Below are 22,578 nucleotides of genomic sequence, written 5' to 3'. Positions count from 1 at the left end.
AGCTGATAGGGGGAGTTACAAGCTGTGGCTGGTATTACTACTTGTATCACAGTGTCTATTGTTATTTGCATCCCCTACAGACCCCAGATGAGCTCTGACCTCGATTTGTAGGGGGCCCTGCACAAAACCCAGTGAGGGCCAATCCCTGCCCTGAGCCATTTACAGTCTAACTGGACAAGACAGACAAAGGGCGGCTGTGGAAACTGAGGCACAGTGAGGGGAAGTGACTTGTCCAAGGTGACTCAGCAGATCCGTGGCAGAGCTGGATATAAAAACCTGGTTTTCCAAGGCCCAGTTCAGTGCCCTAACCACTAGCTACTCTGCCCCTTTCAGCAGCTCTGAGCAGTGATGAAGTGCAGACATTAGGAGGAAAAGATTCCTTGATACAGGCCCTAGGCCCAGCAGGGAGAGGAGGTTTCCCACAGGGATTCTGAACTCCTGTGCTGCTCCATGAGGGGTTAAACTCAGATGCTGCCGGCCTGCACTAGAGGAGATCGTGGGGCTAAACGCTGTGTTGGACACCGAGCAACAAAAAACGTCCACCCCTGTGGCAGGTTCAGTCACAGAGACCCCTTTGAGACTGTCACTTGATGCGCTGGGGTACCACTGAGAACAACCGTCCTGCCAGAATGGGCACGCCTCCAGCAGGGGCAGCAAATTATATGGGCCCGTGGTGCCCGGGCTCCAGCAATACTCAGGGCCAGGCCCCACCAACGTTCAGGGCCAGGTCTCTCTCCTGTCCCCGCCTGCTGCCCCTGTGCCTCTCCCAGGCCCCAGAGAGTCCCTGCAGCTCCACGTAGGCATCAACTGCCGCCATAGGGTCCTAGTGCCCCCCACCACTACTGCCAGGGCAGACTGATCCTGAGCCTGCCTTCCCCCTCAGACCCTTTCATTTTCTGGGGGGACCCTCCCGCCTGCAGTCACCGCTCCTGCCCCACGCTGGACAAGGGGTAGCCCCAGCCCCCACCCCGAGTGAGGCTACAGTGAGGGGCAGCAGCAGGGGAGGAGGCGCACATGTGATGGCAACCCCTCCCCTGCCCCCACCACAGGGGAGGCGAGGGGACTTCCTGGACCTGAGAGGGGCCCTAGGAGCACATGCACTGACAGTGGTGTGAGGTAAGCATGGTGCTGGGGGGATGTGTGGGGCCCCTCCCCCAGAGCTTGCTGCTGCCTGCGAAGAGAGGGCTGTGGGGGCGGGGGAGTCCTCTCTGGCCTGCCTGCACCCCAAACTCCTTATCCCCAGCTCTCACCCCAGCCCTCTGCCCTAGCCCTGAGCCCCCTCCCACACTCTAAACCTCTCATCACCAGCCCCACCACCAAGCCCTCACATTTTTACATTTTTAAAAAATATACAGTAACTCCTCACTTAACATTGTAGTTCTGTTCCTGAAAAATTCTACTTTAAGCAAAACGATGTTAAGCAAATTCAATTTCCCCATAAGAATTAATGTAAATAGGGGAGGGGGTTAGGTTCCAGGGATTTTTTTTTTGCCAGACAAAACACTATACTTTATTTTTATATAGATAGAAAGACAGACAGACATAGACACACACAGGATAAGTTTTAAACAATTTAATACTGTACACAGCAATGATGATTGTGAAGCTTGGTGGAGGTGGTGAAGTCAGAGGGTGGGCTATTTCCCAAGGAATGCCTTACTGCTAAATGATGAATGAGCGCCCTCAAGAGTTAACACATTGTTGCTAATGTAGCCTCATATGCTACAAGGCTGCACGAATGGAGGCAGAGAGAGACAGAGACACACACCCTGTGTGTGAGAGACACGCATTGCCCCTTTAAAGTACGCTGACCCCACGCTAACTACATTGCTTTTTTAAGTAGATCGGCAAGTTGAGACAGCAGCTGCTGCCAGCAAGCTCCCTCTGTCCTGAGCCCTGTTGTGTCCCCACACCTGCTATGTGGAGATGGGAGGCAGGAGCAGGGGAGGGGGACTTCCTGACATTAGCACTCCTCCTCCCCCCCCACACCCTCTGCAAGCAGGAGGTTCACGGGAACAGCTCCAAGGCCACATAGGGAACTCGGGGAGCTGTTGTGGGGCTGACGGTCCACCCTGGTTCCAAGCCCCCACCACTAGCTCCAACAGGTTGCTCTTTCTGCAAGCAGTGGACAAAGCAGGCAGCTGCTAAACAACGTTATAAGGGATCATTGTGCAACTTTAAATGAGCATGTTCTCTAATTCAGAGGTTCTCAAACTGTGGTCCACGGACCACCAGTGGTCTGCGAGCTCCATTCAGGTGGTCCGTGGATAGTTCCCTCTAAAGGTGCGTGCCTGGGCGGCCGTACATGAGAGAATGAAGGGCCACCCACCTAATTAGTGGAGTCATGCAGGTGTGCCTGGACACTGGAGAAGATGCACATATAAAGTCAGGTGGTGGCCTTGCGGGGGAATAGGGAGTAAGTGGGAGGGGGCAGTGGTGTGGGAAAAGGAAGTTGGGGAATTTGGGATGTTTCGGGGTGTGGTGGCCAGAGAAAGATGTGACTTTCCCCAGCTCTAGGGCTGCAGCTGCTGGGGCGAGACCTCCCTCCTTCCCAGCCCCAGCTGGGATATTAAAATATGAGTTATGTGCTTTTATGTGTAGAACAAAATAACGTTAATTATTATTTAGGTTTTTTTTTAATATACCACTTTTTTCCAAAGCGCTTTACAATAGTTAGCTAATGGTATAAACAACATCTGGAAAGATCATTAAGTGGCCCGCCGAGACCCTCAGCCATTTTCAAGTGGTCTGCAAAAAAGAAAGTTGAGAACCGCTGCTCTAATTGATCAGCAATGTAACAACAAAACAACATTAAGCGGGATGACTTTAAGTGAGGAGTTACTGTATATTGGCTTACAAGGCAGGTGGGGAGAGGGGGAGCAGAACTTGGATCTGTTCTGGGCACCACCAAAAGTTATAGAAACCTGCCGCCTGTGCTGCTGGGGTCTCCCCCGACGTGAGGTGAGGCAGGCTCAGCGGCTCTGGCAGTATCCTTTGTTGTCCCCCATAACATTCATTCTTTGCCCCCCTGCCCCACAGAGCACCCCACCTTTCTCCCTCCCCCCAGGGAGCACCCCTCTCTCCCCCCTCTCCTCTCTGGCTGCCTGTTGAGGAATAAAAGTGAAAGTAATTCACTTCCTCCGCAGGCAGCCAGGATTGGAATGGTCACACAGGACTGCACTGGGGATAGCCAGATAGCAGCATGTGCAAAAAATCAGGACAGGGGGTTGAGGTAGGGTGAGCAGATGTCCCACTTTTATAGAGACAGTCCCAATTTTGGGGTCTTTTTCTTATATAGGCTCCTGGTGCCTATATAAGACAAAGCCCCAAATATCGGGACTGGGGCTATAAAATCAGGACATCTGGATCTGGTCACCCTAGCTGGGGAGCGCATCTCTCCCCTGGGCTGGCAGCGATCCATCTCATCCAGGGGGAGCTGCACAGGGCAGGATGAGCTGCAGTGGTTCCATGGGTGCCCCGTCCCTGAGATCAGATGCTGTGCTAACTTCACCATGGTCCGGTGGGCTGGCGGTGGTGCGTATTGGCATGTGATCGGACCTGAGGGTTTGCTGCTACTGTTGCCACTCTGCACCCCAAGAGGTGGATTTTGGGGTCCTGCAGTTTTCCACCTATCTCCTCCTCTACTGCAGCTTTTGGACCAGCAGGCTGGGGGGTGAGCCAAGCATGAAAGCAGGACTGTGTTGCCATTTAGATTGTCATTTAACAAATTTGTTTTCCAAAAATGCTTGTTAACAATCCTGAATTCAATTTAATTTAAAAAAAACACAATATCTTAGCCAAAAACAGAAAATTAAGTTGTTGACAATTATTTGTGACAAGTTTGGTATGGGGAAGGGAGTGGCCCAGTTTTCATCAGAGAAACAAAAAATGTCAACTGACTTTCCTCTAGCCCTGTTACTGCTAAATAGAGCCCTCCAACAACTGTAAGATGTTCTTCTCCTTATTAGTGTAGAGAGCAGGGGTTCCCAAACTTTAACAGCCCGCGAACTCCTTTCACTAAATTGTGAAATGTCATGAACCCCCTCCTAAAAATGAATATTTTCAGGGATTTAAGTTTAAATTTCCTCAGTGCGATGGATGCCCCAACTGCCAGTCCCGCTCTTCCTGGGGCTCAGGCTGGGGTTCGGGCTGCCGGCTCCCCTGCTGACGGGGGCAGGTCTCAGGCTGCCAGCCCCAACTGCCCAGTCCCACTCTTCCTGTTACTCGGGCTGCCAGCCCCGCACAGAGCACTGGGGTTCAGGCTGCCGGCTCCCTTGCTGACCGCCGGGACTTGGGCTGCCAGCCCCAACTGCCTGGCCCCACTCTCCCTGGGGCTTGGGCTGCCAGCCCCACACGGAGCGCTGGGGTTTGTGCTGCCGGCCCCCGCACTGACCGCCGAAACTCGGGCTGCCAGCCCAAACTGCCCGGCCCCGCTCTCCCTGGGACTCAGGGTGTCTGCCCTGCAACCAGGTCCCACCTGCTGTCTCCAATGCCCGGGGTCCTCTGGCCACCATTAGTGAAATTTTTCTGGCGAACACCCTGTAACGTTCTGCGAACCCCCAAGGGTTCGCGAACCCCAGTTTGGGATCCACTGGTATAGAGCAGGGGTCGGAAACCTACGGCACACGTGCCAAAGGTGTCATGCCAGCTGATTTTTGATGGCACACAGCGGCGGGCTGAGCGGTTCAGCCCGCCGCTGCTCTGGGGTTCCAGCTGCTGCCCCATTGCCAGCCAGGGTCCCAGCCACCGGCCCCACTCAGCACCCGCTGCTGGCCTGGGGATCCCCAAGGAACCCCAGGTTGGCAGCAGGCTAAGCAGGCTAGTGGCTGAGACCCAGGCTGAGCCACTCAACCTACTGTTGGCCTGGGGTTCCATTCACTCAGCTCGTAGGTGGGCTGAGCGGGGCTAAATTCAACAAAATAGGAAAATAAGAGCAACTAATGACAAAGTGCAAGAACCTAGAGAGCCTCCTGAAGCACGGTGATAGTTTTGATTTAAATGGACTTGAACTATACGAAGAATTGAGTACACTGTTGTCAAAGTTAGACTCAGGACTCACAGTTTGTCAGACCACTCTGTTTTATTAGCAAAGAGCTCTGCTAATGACACCCAGATAATGTGAGCCCCATGCAAGACACAAACTATCTTATTTATACAGATAAAAGGGTGAAAACAAAGATAACAAAGGAAGCAGAATCAGATAAGTTTACCTGGGCTAGGCATGCATATCTTATTCTATTACCCATCTTCTGTTAATGTTTTGCCATTAGCACCATTGTTTATGCCTAATGTTTCTTTTCCTGGCACCTGTATTTCAACATTTCTTATTTCTGCTTAAAGGTACATACAACATTTCTTTAATCCATTCTTATTTTTACAATATAATTCATTCTACTTTCACACTGTCATCAATGTTGCCACATGCAAAATCAATGATGGACATTGTACAGTTTATTCATAAGAACATAAGAAAGGCCGTACCGGATCAGACCAAAGGTCCATCTAGCCCAGTATCTGTCTACCGACAGTGGCCATTGCCAGGTGCCCCAGAGGGAGTGAACCTAACAGGCAATGATCAAGTGATCTCTCTCCTGCCATCCATCTCCATCCTCTGACGAACAGAGGCTAGGGACACCATTCTTACCCATCCTGGCTAATAGCCATTTATGGACTTGGCCTCCATGAATTTATCCAGTCCCCTTTTAAACATTGTTATAGTCCTAGCCTTCACAACCTCCTCAGGTAAGGAGTTCCACAAGTTGACTGTGCGCTGCGTGAAGAAGAACTTCCTTTTATTTGTTTTAAACATGCTGCCTATTAATTTCATTTGGTGACCCCTAGTTCTTGTATTATGGGAATAAGTAAATAACTTTTCCTTATCCACTTTCTCCACATCACTCACTGTGCTGTGTTAGATCAATGATGACACTCATTTAGGGGATTCTCTTGGGTAACTGATAGAATTCAGACCATAAATCTCTCACTGGCACAGCACTGCCAACCCCAGGCATTTAAAAATCTTCAATCAGGCCAACCCCCCAAAATCATGAGATTTAATAATAATAAATAGTAACTATTAGTATTATTTTATTTGCCTTTTGGTTTCTCAGACCTTTAGACTGCACTCAGGGGCCCCAAAAGGGGTGGGGGGGGGGAGAAGGGTACACTTTACCAAGGCCCGGAGACCCTGAGGGCCCAGCCCAGACTCCAACTCCCATTACCATGTGTGAGAGAGGGCTTGAGTTACAAATTTGTACTGGGACCAAAAAAATTATGCTTGAGCCCTGACTGCACTGGGGTGAAATTTTTATGTTTTTTTCTGCAACAAAGAGAGCTAGATACAAAAACAATAGCTAGAAAACAAAAGCTGAGAGTCTCACCTCCTCACATGCTTCCAGGAGCTGGGGCTTCATCAAACACACCAAATATTGCAAGAGTCATGATAAAATCATGAAAGTTGGTGATGCTGCAGCCCCTTTCCACTGAGACAAGCAGCATTAGTGTAAACGAGAATCAGGTCTTGAAAACACTGATTCCAGTTTAACCAAGCTTTTAAGGCTTGGAAGAATGAGCTTTTATTCATAAATGTTGGCAAATGTTGCTTTTGCTGTCTACACACAGACCAATGAAAAATATTTCAATTGATAATAAATGAAAATTAGAGATACGCAAAGCAAGAACAAGGCTGCTTGGGAACTTATTTGAGTTTGATTGAAGGACAGTGACTCTGCATCTTTTGACAGGTGATGCGACCATCTGTGTTTTCATGGTTATAAAGCTTCAATTTTTTGAATCTTGGAGTCTGTTGACATTAAATCATTGGGGTCTGACTTGGTATTGATGTATCCCGCATAATTTCCAGCAACTGTGAAACCTGAAATTGAGAACAATTGGAAGGAAATGCTAAACCCAGAGTTTTGTGCAATTGTGAAAATTTAACTCAATAAATATTGACAAAATGCTTAAAACTAGCTGCAGTACTAGCTGTTAAATATATATAAAATTTCTATATATAAAATGAATTCTGCCAAGCCTGACTAGTCTTCCTTAGACACACACACTCTGCTCCTTTTAGGGTATCTCCATAGGGAGATGCCCACCAGACACAGGGCCCTGGGGCACATGTCACACAAATGCCTGCAGGCTGCAATGTTTTGTGATGATGGGCTCAGTATTGGCCCAAGGAGAAAAAAAGACAGGAAGAGCCTGGGGCAGCTGGAGTTGGGGGGAGGGGAGTGGGCAGGATTGTTACAAATTTTAAACCTGTAAATCTTCTTTCCAGCTCTTAGCTGGTGTTTATATTTACCATAAAATCACCCTTCTTTTTTTTTTTTTTTTTTTTTTTTTTTACAAATCAACTTTTATTAAAGTAGATGACAGATGTTTAGGCATCAGCAATAGTAACTTCAACTTCTACACCTGGTTCAATACTGATAGAAGTGATCTGCTTAACAATCTCAGAGGGACTGTGTAAGTCAATGAGACGCTTGTGGATACGCATCTGGTCTTAGAACCTTCACCACAAGGTGTTTTCCTAGTAGTGATTCGCAGAGTCTTAGTAGGCATGCGAACAGGCCCCTTCACTTTTAGATTCTTTTCCTTGGCACCTCTGATCAAATCAGCACAGACCTTCTCAACAGCTCAAGGGTTGCTGAGCTTGAGCCGGTTCGCACCGGTTCGCGCGATCCGGTTGTTAAATTTAGCAGCCCTTTTAGAACCGGTTGTTCCAGGACAACCAGTTCTATAAGGGCTTTATTTAACAAAAGCTCTGGCCCAAGCTCACTTCCCCCTCCTCTCCTGCTCTGCCCCCCTTCTCCTCCCCCTCCCCCTCCCCTGCTTCCCGTGAATCAGATGTTCGCAGGAAGCCTGAACAAGCAGCAGGCAGGTAAGCTGGGGTGCGGGGGGAGGGGAGGTGCGGCTGGCTCAGCAGCTCCCGGGCCCGGAGCGCGGCTCCCTCCAGCCTGGTCCCAGCCCCCGCCGAGCGCCCCCAGCTTCGGCTCCACAGCTCCAGCCCGGCCCCCGCGGAGCCGGTGCTGGTTCTGGCCCCCGCGATTGCGGCTCCAGCCTGGCTTGGGCCCCGCGGCACCGGTGCTGGTCCTGGCGCTGCAGCTCCAGCCAGTCCCAGGCACTGGTGCTGGGCCCGGCCCTGCAGTTGCGGCTCCAGCTGGTCCCAGGCACTGGCTCTGGCCCAGCTGGTCCCGGGCGCCGGTGCTGGCTCTGGCCCGGCCAGTCCCTGGTGCTGGGCCCGTGTCCCGCAGCTCCAGCCCGGCCCCCGCGGTTACAGCTCTAGCCCGGGCCCCACAGCGCTGGCATAAGTGCTGGCTCCGGCCCGGCCGGTGCTGGTCCTGGCCCCCGCGGTTGCAGCTCGGGCCCAGCTTGGGGCCCCGCAGCGCCAGTGCCAGTGCTGGTCCTGGCGCCGTAGCTCCGGCCCAGCCCAGCTCGGGCCCCACGGTGCTGGTGCTGGTGCTGGTCCCGGCGGAGCGGCTCCAGGCAGCGCTGTAAGAGAGCAGAGAGGGTGTGTTGGAAGAGGGAAGGGGAGTTTAGGGGTTGTGGGGTGGATAGGGGTGGGGCGGTCAGAGGGCAGGAACAGGGGATTGAACGGGGGCAAGGGTCCCGGAGGGGCAGTCAGGAAGGAGCAGGGGTTGGATGAGGTGGTGGGGGCAGTCAGGGACAGGGAGAAGGGGTGGCTGGATGGGGCAGGGGTCTCGGGGGGCAATCAGGAATGAGAGGAGGGATTGGATGGGGCAGCAGGGGGTAGTCAGGTGTCAGGGGAGGGGGGTGGATGGGGCAGGGGTCCCAGGGGGGCATCGAAGAACGCGAGGGGTTGGATTGGGTAGGAGGCCCGGGGGGGGGGGGCGGCCACAACCCCCTTGTGGGGTGAGGAGGAGGGAACCTGTTGTTAATATTTTGGCAGCTCATCACTGAATCAGATTAATGAGCTGTTTACAGTTTCCTGCCTTGTCACCAGCACACACCAGCTGCCTCTGCCCTTAACCCAGGGAGCCCCTGTAGCCCGGCTGGTCCCAGGCAGGTGGTTAGATGTTCAGCAAGACACAGCCACGCCAAGGCTCCTCTGCACACACATTGTCACTGAAATCACTCAAGGGGGTTTAGTTCCCATCTCGTGTTGTTCCAGTGCCAGTCTGTGAGTGACTGGGGACACCCTCACTGTGAATTAAGAATGGCCTGGTTCGACTGAGGACACGTCTACACAGCACCTGGGAGGTGTGAGTCCCAGCTTGGCTACACGTACACATGCTGACTGCTGGTTCAACCACACTACCAAGAGCAATGTGGCCACAGCACCAAGGGGGTGGCTTGGACTAGCTGCATGAGGACAGCCCTGCCTGACCCCCGCCTGGACACGTGCTGTAAAGAAAGACCCTGAGTTTAAGATTTTGTGATCTTGTTTGTATCCGTCCCATCTTTCCTTTCCTTCCCTTTCTGCTGCTTTACACCCTTCTCCTGGCCTGTGTAGTTCCTGCTTCCTTCTTTCCTTATCTTTCTCCTGCTCCACCTCCCGGCCTCTCCTTTCTCTTCACCTCATTCTGCACCGGTGCAGCTGATAGGAGGTGGGTCAGGGACTGCCCATAATCAGCAAAACCATTTCTGGTGCAGAGAGAACAGAAGCCCAGAGATCCCAGCAGCCATGGCCTCAGTGACTCCAATACGGGAAATCCAAGAGGAAACCAAATGCCCCATCTGCCAGGAATATCTGATGGACCCAGTGACAATACACTGTGGGCACAACTTCTGCCGAGGCTGCATCACTCAGCACTGTGAGACATGGGCAGTGCTGGGCTCTGGCCCTTTGTGCTGCCCCAGCTGCAGAGCCCGAATCCCGAAAGGGTCTCTCCGGAATAACTATCAGCTAGCAAATATAGTAGAAAAAATCAAACTGCATTTCAAACCAGGAAATGAGACTCTGTGTGAGAGACACAGCAAAGCCCTGGATCTGTTCTGTGAAGAGGACGGGGAAGCCGTGTGTGTGGTTTGTGAGAGATCCCCAGAGCACAGCTCTCACACGGTGCTTCTCATGGATGATGCTGCCCAGAAATACAAGGTAGGACACACTCTGGATCCAGGTTAATTCAATCCTTCCCTTTTCAGATTCAGTCTCTCAGAGCCACAGAATCTCCCAGTTCCCCAGATTTTCTCCCCTGTTCTCTGGCTCCACCTAAATCTCTGCCCTGCAGGCTCCTTCCTCTGGGCAGGTGCAGGGAGCCCTGGCCACAGATGGCACCCAGCCTATCAACCCCACATTGTTCATTAGGGAGAGGTGGGCACTAGAGCTCTGTGTGAGGCACTTTCCTCGCACACAGGACTGAAGCAAGATGCAGGGAGGCACTGCCAGCAGGGCATTCACATGAATAATGAACAAATCAGCCCCCACTCTGCTGCATGGAAAAGACGGGCTCTGGAACAGAGAGTGCCAAGGGGTCATGGCTCTCCCACTTTTCCCCACAGCCCAGATCCCTGCCTCTCCTCTTCCCCCTAAGGCCCCACCCAGGTTGGAAGCTGGAGCCCGGCCTGAGTAAGCCCAGGGAGCCCAGGCATCTGTGGGGAGCCACAGACTCTCTACCTGCCCAGGGCAGGGAGCCTGGGGGCCAGGGACATGGGCTGGGGGCTGCTCCCATATCCCCCCTACCCTGGGCAGATGGAGGGACCTGGGCTCCACAACTCAGCTCCAGCTTCTGGGTTGGCCGGGTACAGGGCCTTTGGGGAAGAGGCAGGCAGGGCAGGGCCACAGAGGGGGCAGGGCCTCATGGCACCTCCAATTTTAGGAAGAATATTTCAGCCCTGGTGGAACATGTCTACAGGAGTGGGTTTAAGCACTGGTACTATGGGTTCTTCCCTAGGGACCCACCTCTGGAGTCACATGATTAAAACAGAACTTCAAGTTTCATAATAAAAAAATCCGCAACCAAAAAGTAACTTTCTAGCCCATAGGATTGAAAAGAAAAGTTTGAGTGAGTTATAACTTTCAAGCCTCACTGATATAGTGTCGTGTGTCTGAGTCTGCAGAGAGCCTGAGCCAATAGCTCTGGGAAGAGGTAACTGCCCCACGGATCTCAATAGGGTGTTCACTCCAAGAACTACTGTTCTGGGGTCCTCAGCCACCTCGCCCCATGCGGTGGGGAAAGGGCTCAGATGGCAGTGAGCCACTCTGCTGTTTTCTTCCTCCCTCCATGACCGACTGGGGCAGTGCTACTGCCAGGGGGAGTGCTGCCTCCTTACTGCTGGGTGTCCCCACCACATTCATCTCGAGAAATCTGGACGTCACGTGACCCCACTTGCCTCCACCACACGTTGCCTTTTTAGCCTAGGGTAGACCTGGAGCAGCAGGGTGATGTGTGCAGAAGGTGGGGAAGAAGGCACTGGGCCCAGTTCACCATCCCAAGAAAATAAACATGATACACAAATCAGGGCTGGCAGCTTACATGTACTGAGGTCCCTGCCCCAAACATCTTGCAGTCTATAAAGATGAGGAGAGAGACATTCCCCCACCCCACCAAACAAGCATTTCTATGCATTATTTATTTTCTTTTCAAAGAGTCTCAGCACCTGTTGTCAGAGTGGTACCGGTGTGGTGCTCTGCTTTCTCCAATGTTGATATCACTCGGCTGCGTGCGTGTGTTCCCTCTGTGTGTTGCCCCAGCTCTGCGCAGATAGCTGACACAGCAGACCCGACAGGAACCCCCAATAACCACAGAGTCCAGTAAGATGCAAAGTCACGTCGACTATGTTTATTGCGACCTCAGACACAATGGCAGTTCCCCGTAGATTACTTAGTCTACCGGGCATACTACTAATAGGTGCCTCTTGGCAATGGACCCGGCTCAGTCAGTGGCGGGACTTTCCACTGCCCCCTAGGCCGGACAAAGACATCGCCCCAGGGATGCATTCTTATACACAGATACAAACAAGTTACACATCACACCTGACGTATTGAGGGGCCACCCCTCTACGCAGCAAGGTTCAACCTCTCTACGTATTTAGGTGCCGCCTTCTATCTTGTACATGTTGGTTCGATCAAAACAACTCTATCCATCATAAGAACATAAGAACATAAGAAAGGCCGTACCGGGTCAGACCAAAGGTCCATCTAGCCCAGTATCTGTCTACCGACAGTGGCCAATGCCAGGTGCCCCTGAGGGAGTGAACCTAACAGGCAATGATCAAATGATCTCTCTCCTGCCATCCATCTCCATCCTCTGACGAACAGAGGCTAGGGACACCATTCTTACCCATCCTGGCTAATAGCCATTTATGGACTTAGCCACCATGAATTTATCCAGTCCTCTTTTAAACATTGTTATAGTCCTAGCCTTCACAACCTCCTCAGGTAAGGAGTTCCACAAGTTGACTGTGCGCTGCATGAAGAAGAACTTCCTTTTATTTGTTTTAAACCTGCTGCCTATTAATTTCATTTGGTGACCCCTAGTTCTTGTATTATGTGAATAAGTAAATAACTTTTCCTTATCCACTTTCTCAACATCACTCATGATTTTATATACCTCTATCATGTCCCCCCTTAGTCTTCTCTTTTCCAAACTGAAGAGTCCTAGCCTCTTTAATCTTTCCTCATATGGGACCTTCTCTAAACCCCTAATCATTTTAGTTGCTCTTTTCTGAACCTTTTCTAGTGCTGGAATATCTTTTTTGAGGTGAGGAGACCACATCTGTACACAGTATTCGAGATGTGGGCGTACCATGGATTTATATAAGGGCAATAATATATTCTCAGTCTTATTCTCTATCCCCTTTTTAATGATTCCTAACATCCTGTTTGCTTTTTTGACCGCCTCTGCACACTGCGTGGACATCTTCAGAGAACTATCCACGATAACTCCAAGATCTTTTTCCTGACTCGTTGTAGCTAAATTAGCCCCCATCATGTTGTATGTATAGTTGGGGTTATTTTTTCCAATGTGCATTACTTTACATTTATCCACATTAAATTTCATTTGCCATTTTGTTGCCCAATCATTTTACCCTTTTGCCCCTGTCATTGGGATGAGCCAGCCTGTTCTTTATTATCTGTGTGGAATGTGCAAGTATGTGAATGTTCAGTACCTTTTAGGTAGGTATCAGCCCTTTCCTTGCCAGCTTCTGTGAGCAGGGCCTGCCTCTGGCTCACAGCTTAACTTTGCTTTATGTTAGCAAAGTCTTGACCATTACTTTAGTTCAGGCCTCAGGCCTCATACTGGGCCTTTATCAGGGCCTGCACTTACTACAGCACCTTCTGCATTTTCTGCTGTCCTCAGATGGTGGTTACCCAAAATAAATAACAGCCCTTTGACAGAGGCAGATTGTAGCACTAAGACCCTTTAAAAAAAAATCGGATTTCTACCCAGGGCTATGGTTGAACTCAGTGTCCATGTATTACTCAGGTTCAGTGACTGCAAAATTGTCTCTTGAACCTCTCAAGTCTCTGTCATTGCTAGCTAGCTTTCAACCCACTAAGCTTCTCTCCATGTAGTTCTTTGGTGCTCGACCCTTAGCAAACAGCAAAGGGAAACACTCAGTGGTGTTGCAGGTGGGGCATATCTCTGAGCTCAGGAAAGTAACACTAACCCTGTTACACTGCCCAGAGGGAGCCATGGCTGCAGAGAACTCTGTGGAAAGCCTGCCTCCTTGCTCCTGCCACAGGCATCCCAAGACATTTAGGGGCACATGACCCTGCATGCCTCCACCACACCTCGCCTCTTTAGCCTTGGGTAGGCACGGAGCAGCAGGGGTGGTGGCAGGGGCTGTGACAGCAGTGCCTCCTCCTGGTGGGGGGGGGGGACTGAGATGGGCCTTAGCCCCTCCTTCACCATGGGGCCGAGACTTCTGAAATCTCCCAGAATGCACTGCTTCTGAGATCTCTACTAGGACTGGGACTGTATTTACCCTCCTAGAAGGGATTGCTACAGGAAGTGTTCAGGACAGCACTAGGGCAAACCCAAACTGTTCTTACCACAAATCAGCCTGTCTCATGGGGTTTGCCCTAATGCTTAGACCAGGTCTGTCCAACCAGTGCAATCCCCAGGGCTGAAATTCTATTGGGACTTGGGCTCATTGGAGAATCCCAGCCCATATTTCAAGCCCGGGTGCTTCTGGGATTTATATCTCATTGTTAGTTTAATCTCCGCAAAAGTAAATGTAGTGATTCACCACCATGTGACCCCATTTTCCTCTTCTGTTCTGTAATACTGATGAATTAATAAATACCAGGCAAGCTTGGATAATTCAGGTCTTTCTCCAGTTACTAAAAAGCCCGAACCGGAATTGGTAACAAGCCAGAATATGACACATCCCCAGTTTTCATTCTTAGGTTTTTTTTTCCTTGGTGGCCCTAATGTCATGAACCCATTAGGACCAACAGTTAAATAGGGGTTGGGTGGGAAAACATCCCCCTACACGCACCCCTCAAACTGGAAATGAAACTTCCCAAATCATCTCTGTTTCTACAGGAAAAAATCCAGGCCCATTTGAAGACTCTGAGGGAAGAGAGAGAAAAGCTCCTGGAATCTAAAATGACTGGGAAGGGGAAAAGCCAGTATTTGGTAGGTGCCTCTTGTTACTGACCTGCAAAGACTTGGGGTGAGAGGTTTGTTTGCAGGCAGATTCCTCTGTGGTGTTGGTGAATGTGGGCATGTCTGTTTCTCCATGATCATGGATTTCTTTTTTGTTAGATTCAGGTGCAGAATCTAGACTTCCATTTCAATGAATGAGTTAATTTCTACCTCTTGTGGCTTTCCCTGTGTCTGCATCATTTCTTGCATTATTGAATCATTTGATTCCTTTTTCCCCTGGAACTTCTGTCAGCGTAATCCTGAGTCCTGCCTTCTACTGCTCAGGATCTCCATGCTCAGGGTTCATTGATAATGCAAAGTCTTAACCATGTCAGACATGGAAACATCCCTTTTCAGAGACATGGGGATAAATGAAAAAAGGTGTGAGGGAAACTTTTCCCTGGTAACCCAGGGCCGCCCAGAGGATTCCGGGGCCTGGGGTCTTCGGTGGTGGGGGGCCCCCGCTTCAGCAGTAATTTGGCGGCAGGGGGTCCTTCCACTCCAGGACCCGCCGCCGAAGTGCCCCGAACATTCGCAGAGGGGGGGCCCTTGCCACCGAATTACTGCCAAAGCGGGACCCGGCACTTCGGCGGCGGGTCCCGTTTCGGCAGTAATTTGGCGGTGGGGTGGGGGTCCTTCCACCCCAGGGCAGAAGGACCCCCCCACCACCGAAGACCCAGAGCGGAAGAAGCTCTGGGGACCCGGGCCCTGTGACAGTTTTCTGGGGCCCCTGGAGTGAATGAAGGACCCTGCTCGAGGGGCCCCGAAAAACTCACATGGGGGCCCCTGTGGGGCCCAGGGCCTGGGGCAAATTGCCCCACTTGTTCCCGGCCCCTCCCCCCCCCCAGGCGGCCCTGTGGTAATCACATGGTAGAGTCAAATTTCTATAAACCTTAAGATTTCTAAGAAATTTTCCCTCCTGCACACTCAGCACTCAATGAAAGGACACTCTCCCCCCACAGGCTGCCTCCATGTCCCTGACCAGTCCTTTCCGTGTTGCTTTACAGAAACAGATAGAAAAGAAGAGGCAGCAAATTGTGGCTGAATTTCAGCGACTGCGGCAGTCCCTGGAGGAACAAGAGCGACTCCTGCTGGCCCAGCTGGAGAAGCTGGACGAGGAGATTGAGAGGATCCAGAATCAAAATGTCAGTAAACTCTCTGAGCAGATTTCCCATGTCAGTGAGCTGATCAGTGAGCTGAAGGAGAAGTGTCAGAAGCCAGCGAGTGAATTTCTGCAGGTGAGACTGAGTTAGAAATACTCCAGATCCCCTCACAGGGACAGGACAGCTCCTAAAACATGGGCACGGGAGTCCAGCAGTCAGAGATCACTGTGTGACTCAGTGTGCGCATTGTTGAAATGTGAATGTCTATTGTGCATTGCAAAGTCACAGGCACACTGATGCTAGAGATAGAAAAGACTCATTGTCTTAGGGAATCCATGGCTCTGGAACCAGGGCAGAGCCTCTCTTCCCCATACTTGCAAAATCCCTTCTTTGGAATTTGAAGTGTGTGTCAGGTGAGACTGAAATTCTCTCTCTCTTCAGGACATCAGAAGCACCTTGTCCAGTTAACATGGCTCTCTCACTCCCCCTTACACTTCACAATGCTGGGGAAGAACTTGGAGACAATATTAGCACTGCATCTCCACAGGGCTCCACAGCATAAGAATGGCCAGACTGGGTCAGATCAAAGGTCCATCTAGCCCAGCATCCTGTCTTCTGACAGTGGCCAGTGCCAGGTGCCCCAGAGGGAATGAACAGAAAGAGAATCACTAAGTGATCCATCCCCTGTCGCTCATCCCCAGCTTCTGGCAAACAGAGACTAGGGACACCATCCCTGCCAAAATGTGTGGGGAAGGTCACACGTTGGATACAAAATTCTCAGATAAACTTTATCCTGAGGTTCTCACCCTTGTATAGAAGACTTTGGAATTATCCAGTCATTGGGAAGGACTGACCTCCAGTATTTCCTAGAGATGCCACCTCCCTGGGGGACTGGCTGCCTCAGGATTGTAGGGATGGAATATGGGCCTGTCACTGCTGGGGCCCTGGTCACCATTCAGCCCAGGGCAGCAGTGGTCAAGAGTCTTTCCCACCTGAGGACTGTTAGGAGACCTGTGTGGAATGAACCGGGGAGGTGGGTGTTGGTGTCTCAGTTTTTAGCGGGCAGATTTCTACAGCAGTAAACAGGGGAACCTCCTGTCCCTCAGAGCATGGGGGCCAAGGAGTGAATTGGCCATGGAGACTCAATTCCCCTTTTGTCCCCAGAGCTGGTCTCTCCAGGCCAGAGTTAAATGGGATCTTCAGAGTTAAGGTTTGATTGGCAGAGCGTGAACTACACCTGCTCTGACTCTGGGAGAAGCGGAGGAATTCTAACTCCAGGCCCATTAGAGCAGCAACTTTCACTGACAAGAAATTATAAAGTGTCACTAAGTGAAATGTAACCATGTGAAATTGTTTTTCTCCAGGTGTGAGAAGGGGAAGTTCCAGCAGCCAGAGGAGATTTCTCCTGAACTGGAAAAGAGACTCAGTGATTTTTCCCAGAAAACTGTTGCTCTCATGGATACTCTGAGGAAGTTCCAAGGTACTGAAAAGGGATCTAGGAGTGGAAATTGGGAAAAGCCTGTGAGAGTATGGGAGGAGAATGGCTCTTGGCAATTGGTTCATAGTTAGATGATGCTTCTCTTTAATTCTTGGGTGAGAATGTCACACACGTGGGGTCCCAGTCACTCAGATTGATTAATTCAAACCTTTGTTTGGACCAGAAGCCTAGCTTGCCATTATAGTTACTGTTAAAGTAAGAAATGACAGATATTAAGAAAGAAGAACTAGCTAATTATCTTCTCCTGGGGCATAGGCAGGCCACAGTGAATTTCTCCTATGAAGCTCCAAGAACCCCTTACAATGTCTGACATATTATACGTGTCCAAATGATATATGTATTAGTTCTTTCCCAATCATCTTTGAGTGTTATGAATATTAAATAGCATACATAACTCATACAATACACATACATGAACTTTCTAATTGGCAGGTCTTTGGCTGTCCAAGCTATGTTCATGTAATTGTTCTCTTTTATGATTGAAATATTATTAAGATTCAGATTTCAGCTCAGATTTTTTTAGTAAAAATCACAGAAAAGTCCCAAGCAATAAACAAAACTTCACGGAAGCCTGTGACCTGTCCGTGATTTTTACTAAAAATATCCCTGACAAAATAGGGAAGAAGGAGGGTCCAGCACCTACAGTGACAAGGGAATGGGGTCACCTCCCCCTCCCCACCCCCCACAGCAGTTGGGAGCTCCGAGGCATCTGCTGCAGCTAGGAACTGCTGAGGGCTTGCTGCCAGCAGCAGCTGAGATCTGAAAGGCTCCCTGCGGATCTCCATGACATAATAATCCTTATTTCTTACCACTGATTATGCACAGGTCACTTTCAAGCTTGTCTCCATATCGCAGTTTTTGGACTTTGCTAACTGCTCCTGGACAGTACATTTTGGGGGTGTTGTCTTTAACCTCTTTGTGTGATCAAAACATCTTTGTCCTACAGAGCAACTTATGAACACATCACTTCATAACAAGGTCACTTAAGGCAACATTTCCCTTATGTCCAGCAAACTGCTCACCAGGCCAAAGCCGAGTCAGTCAGTGCAAACACACAATCTCCGTCTGTCCAAACTGCTGCATAAGAAATGACCCTTGTACCAATTCTCAATACTTAGCATAACAAACAGTGGAAAGCAGACAAATGGAGCAGATGTAGCAGGGGCCCAGGAGTCGGGATGGCTCACATGAATTCATGATTTACCGAAGGTCAGAACATTCTGGCCCCAATTTAGCAAAATGGACTAATTTGGGGCAGCTACGTTTCTCTGTCCCATCTAGAGAGCTGCAGGTGGAGTCAATGCCCTAGGGCCTAAAAGTCGCCATCCAAGATATAGCCCAGAAACGAGAGGCTGTCTGTTAAAGCTGGACGCAGCCCATCACTCTGCTCTGGTACTGGATGGCAGCTGTGCTGAGCCAATGGGCTGTGGGGAAGGAGAAAGCTCCTCCCACACAGTGAGGAATCCTCCAGCCATGGGCGGCAGGTATCGAAGGCAAGGGAAGGCATCGCTTCCCCAAAAAGACATGGGTGGCCCCGCACACGCTCCAGCCCAGCTCAGGCCCCCTCCTAGCAGGGGCGGCTCTAGAAATCGGGCTGCCCCAAGCAGCGCGGAGCGCTGCGCCGCCCTTCCCCGGTCCCGCGGCTCCGGTTGAGCTCCTGCCGGCATGCCTGCGGCAGGTCCACCGGAGCCCGGGACGAGCGGACCTGCCGCAGTCATGCCTGCGGGAGCTCAACCGGAGCCGCGGGAAGATGGGACCCGCCGCAGTCATGCCTGCGGCAGGTCCGCTCGTCCCGGGCTCCGGTGGACCTGCCGCAGGCATGCCGGCGGGAGCTCCACCGGAGCCAAATGCCGCCCCCCCGGGAAACGGCCGCCCCAAGCGCCTGCTTGGCGCGCTGGTGTCTAGAGCCGCCCCTGCCTCCTAGCTATGTGCAGCAGGCTGCTCTTTGCCCTTCACTGAGCCTGGCGGCTGCAGAGGGAGGAGTGGCCGGGGTCGGGTCTGGCAGCGCGGCCCCTGCTTCCCGGCCCCCTGGTGCTCTGTGACTGGGAAGGCTGGAGCTGGCCGACACTCCGTGGGCTGGGTGTGCTGGGCAGGAGCTAGCGGCTACAATGGGTCTGGTGGGCTCCAGTGGGCATGGAAGTAGCTTCAGCACAAAGGTTGGGACTTCGGGGGGGACGACTGGCCTCCCCAAACCAGCCATTCACCCACCTGCCATGTCTCCAGCACAGGAGCCTCTTGTGCTTCCTCCCCAACAGCTGCAGGCACAAGACATGTTCCTGAGAGGGCTGGGAATGGGGTGGGGGTGGTGAGGGTGAGTGGAAGAGGGAGCAGGTGGATGAGGGACAGAGCGACATGGGCAGTGTAAAGCTGGGCCTCTGATATTCTGAACGCTGGGCAAGACACATGGAGGCCATTGTCTTAGGGATGTAGCTCTGGCTGGCTTCAGAACTTCCTTATCCTGTGCCAAGATCTGCACCGGCCCCTGCAGCCACTGAACAGCAGAGTCACAAATGGCCCCTCCCCTCTCTCCTTTTGCCGGTACAGGGGTGAATCTGGCCCATAGAGTCAACCTTCCCCTGCCTCAGTTTTCACATTTATAAAATGATTTTATTATTATTCCTATATCTGATTTTATTATTATTCCTATATCATCCCCAGTGGAGGATGGGGACCCCTTCATGTTGCTCTCTGTAGTCTCAAAGGGACCCAAGTGGGAAAAGTTACTTTTATGCCAAAGTCTTTGTATTATCTGGGTCTAGGTTACGACAAAAGGCCGTAAGTGAATGAGACAAACCAACTGGAGTCTGAAGGGTGGGAGGGGATGAGGAGGGGAAAAGTAAATCTCACTGACAGATTGTCTGTCCTGGGATGGTTGTGAGGCTGCAAGGATGTTGTTCCCATTACTGGGAGATACCTGAATGAGAGAGGAAATAGAAGATTGCAAACCTTTTTATATTAAATAACTGAGTGTCTCTGTCTGTTTCTCTGTCATAATTATAAAAGTTACAGAGTGTGGACGCTGTTATAAGTATGAAGTCTGAAATCTCATCTCTCTTCTCCTTTTCCCCTGCAGACACTCTGCCATCTGCACTAAAGAGAAAAAGGGGGGAACCCCTAGGAGTCCCCAGACTGGGTGAGTTTGCAGGTGGAGATTCTTTAAATTATGAGCAAATTCCAGAGAAAACATCTTCATGAGATTGTAGCTAAAGTTACCAACCAAACTGACAGCGACCATGACACACACAGCCCTAAAAATAACACATTCAGTGGATCCAGGGGCCCATGTCCCCCCACCCCCACTCCCTGCCACACACACACTTTTAAAAGTGGGATGTTCAGGACACTTTTTGACATGGGCATAGTTTGAGGGCAGGGTGCCACGTTCCCCTTCCCCCTCCCCGCACTGCAAGCCCCGGGCAGGCATGGAGTGTCATGAACAGTGTCTGTGCTTTGGGCAGGGCAACTGTTCAGCTCCTCCCTGTGTAGCGCAGTCCCTGCCCATGGCCAAGCCACAAGCCAGAACCAGGGCCACCACCCAGGTAGCCCAGGCTGCATTGGGGAGCCCTGCACCCTCCACCTGCCCAGGATGCCACACCCTGGAGAGCGGGCACATGGGCCGGAGGCTGCTCTCACAGTCCCCCGCACCCATGTCCAGGGCAGGTGGCGTGTCAGGGGCTCTCCATAGTGGGCAAGTCTCCCAGCCTGGCCTGGGGACACGACCTCGGTCAGGGCCATGGAGCGGGCGGGGACACACAAACAGTCCTGACCCCAACCTTAGTGCTGAGTTCATGCCCATTCTGATGAACAGAAACACTCTTAACTGAGTCGCCCCCGAACAGAGCTCTCTGCCGCATCTCTCTGCTTCACCTGGTGCAGGGATCTCCCCATCACTCTTCTCCAACATCCTGCCTTTCCTTTGGGCGGGGCTGGGCTCTCCCATTGGAGCTGCTCCCTGCTTCCTGGATTGGGGAGATGCTCTTCCTGTGATGTTGGCAGCTCCTCCCCTCTCTCTGGGCTGGGGATGGGGCTACCCCAACCAATCCTTCCTCCTCCTCCTCTGGTGATAAGTGGCACTTACGCAATACTGCACCTTCCTCTATGTTTCCTGGCCTGGGAGTGGAGGTTGAATTAGGGGAGGGAGTTTCTCACTCAGTTTTTTAACTGGTACCCGTCCCCTCCTCCATAAAAGCTTCCGACACCTTCCTGGCTGTGCCTCTGCCGCTGGGAATGGAGCAGTCCCAAGAAGGGGAGCAGGGAGCTGACGCTTTTGCAAGCAAAAAAGAGAAACTAATGAAGTTGGTCGTATTACATAGACTGAGGAGCTGCAGTAACAGCTCTGCTCAGTCTCAGGTACCCAGGAGGACAGAGGCAGCTCCCTGGGATCCAGGCCTGTCCCAGCCAGAAGGGGGCTGCTGGGGAGTGTGAGAAATGGTCCCAGCCTCCCCCAGGGCTGAGCTCTGCCCCTAACTTTCTGATTCTCTCTCTACCCAGTGAATGTGACTCTGGATCCAGACACGGCTCATCCCCAACTCGTCCTATCTGAGGATCGGAAAAGTGTGAGATGGGGAAACACACGGCAGCGACTGCCCAACAACCCTGAGAGATTTGACTCTTGGCCCTGTGTGCTGGGCTGTGAGGGATTCACCTCGGGGAGACATTGCTGGGAGGTGGAGGTGGCGGTTGGGCAATACTGGGCTGTGGGGGTGGCCAGAGAGTCTGTGGGGAGGAAGGGACAGATCAGCTGTAGCCCGGGGGGGGGGATCTGGGGTGTGCAGCAGTGGTGGGGAAAGTTCCAGGCTCTCGCCTCCCCTGCGACCGCCCTGCCCCTGAGCCGGGCCCCCAGCAGGATCCGGGTTTGTCTGGACTGTGACCGGGGGCAGGTGACATTTATCGATGCTGGTGACGAGGCCCCGATCTTCACTTTCCCGCCGGGCTCCGTCCCTGGGGAGAGAATCCGACCCTGGCTCCGGGTGTGGAGATCCCGGCTCAGACTGAGACACACAGCAGAGGCGGGAACTGGAAATCAGCCTCTCTAGCCTCATGGACTCAAGACTCTATGATCTTGGAGGACTCCCATCTACCCAGCCCCTGGCTTCTCATCTCTATGGCCCCTGAAGGCACCTCCCCCACCCTCTCTGCAGCCCCAGGGATGGGGGAGGAGGGGGAAGAACGCCTGGGGCTACAGGAGGGGCAGAGGGGCCCTGAGGGGCAGAGGTGGGGGCTGGGCAGGGGGTGGCACTAACAGCCGGGCAGGAGGCAGGCGGAGGTGGGGGTGGCAGGGACACAGCATGAGTCAATCAGGGTTTGGAGGGTTGGGGAGAAGCAGCAGCAGCCAGGAGCGTTTTGTACAGATCTGTGTCCTTAGATCTCACTGGGGGCTCCTAGTTCGGGATCAGCACGAGGGGAAGGGATAAGA

General features: G+C 52.0%; 1 protein-coding gene across 1 annotated transcript; it reads left to right on the top strand.

The window, feature by feature from the left end:
* Window positions 1–9,323: 9,323 nt before the first annotated feature.
* LOC120383496 (tripartite motif-containing protein 10-like) lies at window positions 9,324–22,198 on the top strand. The gene is made up of 7 exons (XM_039501664.1): window positions 9,324–10,063; window positions 14,460–14,552; window positions 15,569–15,799; window positions 16,106–16,122; window positions 17,029–17,144; window positions 20,236–20,295; window positions 21,654–22,198. The coding sequence occupies exons 1-7, from the start codon at window positions 9,650–9,652 to the stop codon at window positions 22,196–22,198; spliced, it is 1,476 nt and encodes a 491-aa protein (XP_039357598.1). The 5' UTR covers window positions 9,324–9,649.
* Window positions 22,199–22,578: the final 380 nt, after the last annotated feature.

Source organism: Mauremys reevesii, linkage group 15, assembly GCF_016161935.1.
Source record: "Mauremys reevesii isolate NIE-2019 linkage group 15, ASM1616193v1, whole genome shotgun sequence".
NCBI lineage: Eukaryota > Metazoa > Chordata > Testudines > Geoemydidae > Mauremys > Mauremys reevesii.
This window is presented reverse-complemented; position numbering and strand designations above follow the sequence as displayed.

What these genes read in the sequence shown, in the direction of transcription:
- LOC120383496 (XM_039501664.1), top strand. Translation starts at nt 9,650, where the DNA reads ATGGCCTCAGTGACTCCAATACGGGAAATCCAAGAGGAAACCAAATGC. An exon ending in ATGCTGCCCAGAAATACAAG is followed by an intron (nt 10,064 to 14,459) that starts GTAGGACACACT and finishes CTGTTTCTACAG; the next exon opens with GAAAAAATCCAGGCCCATTT. An exon ending in CCTAGGAGTCCCCAGACTGG is followed by an intron (nt 20,296 to 21,653) that starts GTGAGTTTGCAG and finishes CTCTCTACCCAG; the next exon opens with TGAATGTGACTCTGGATCCA.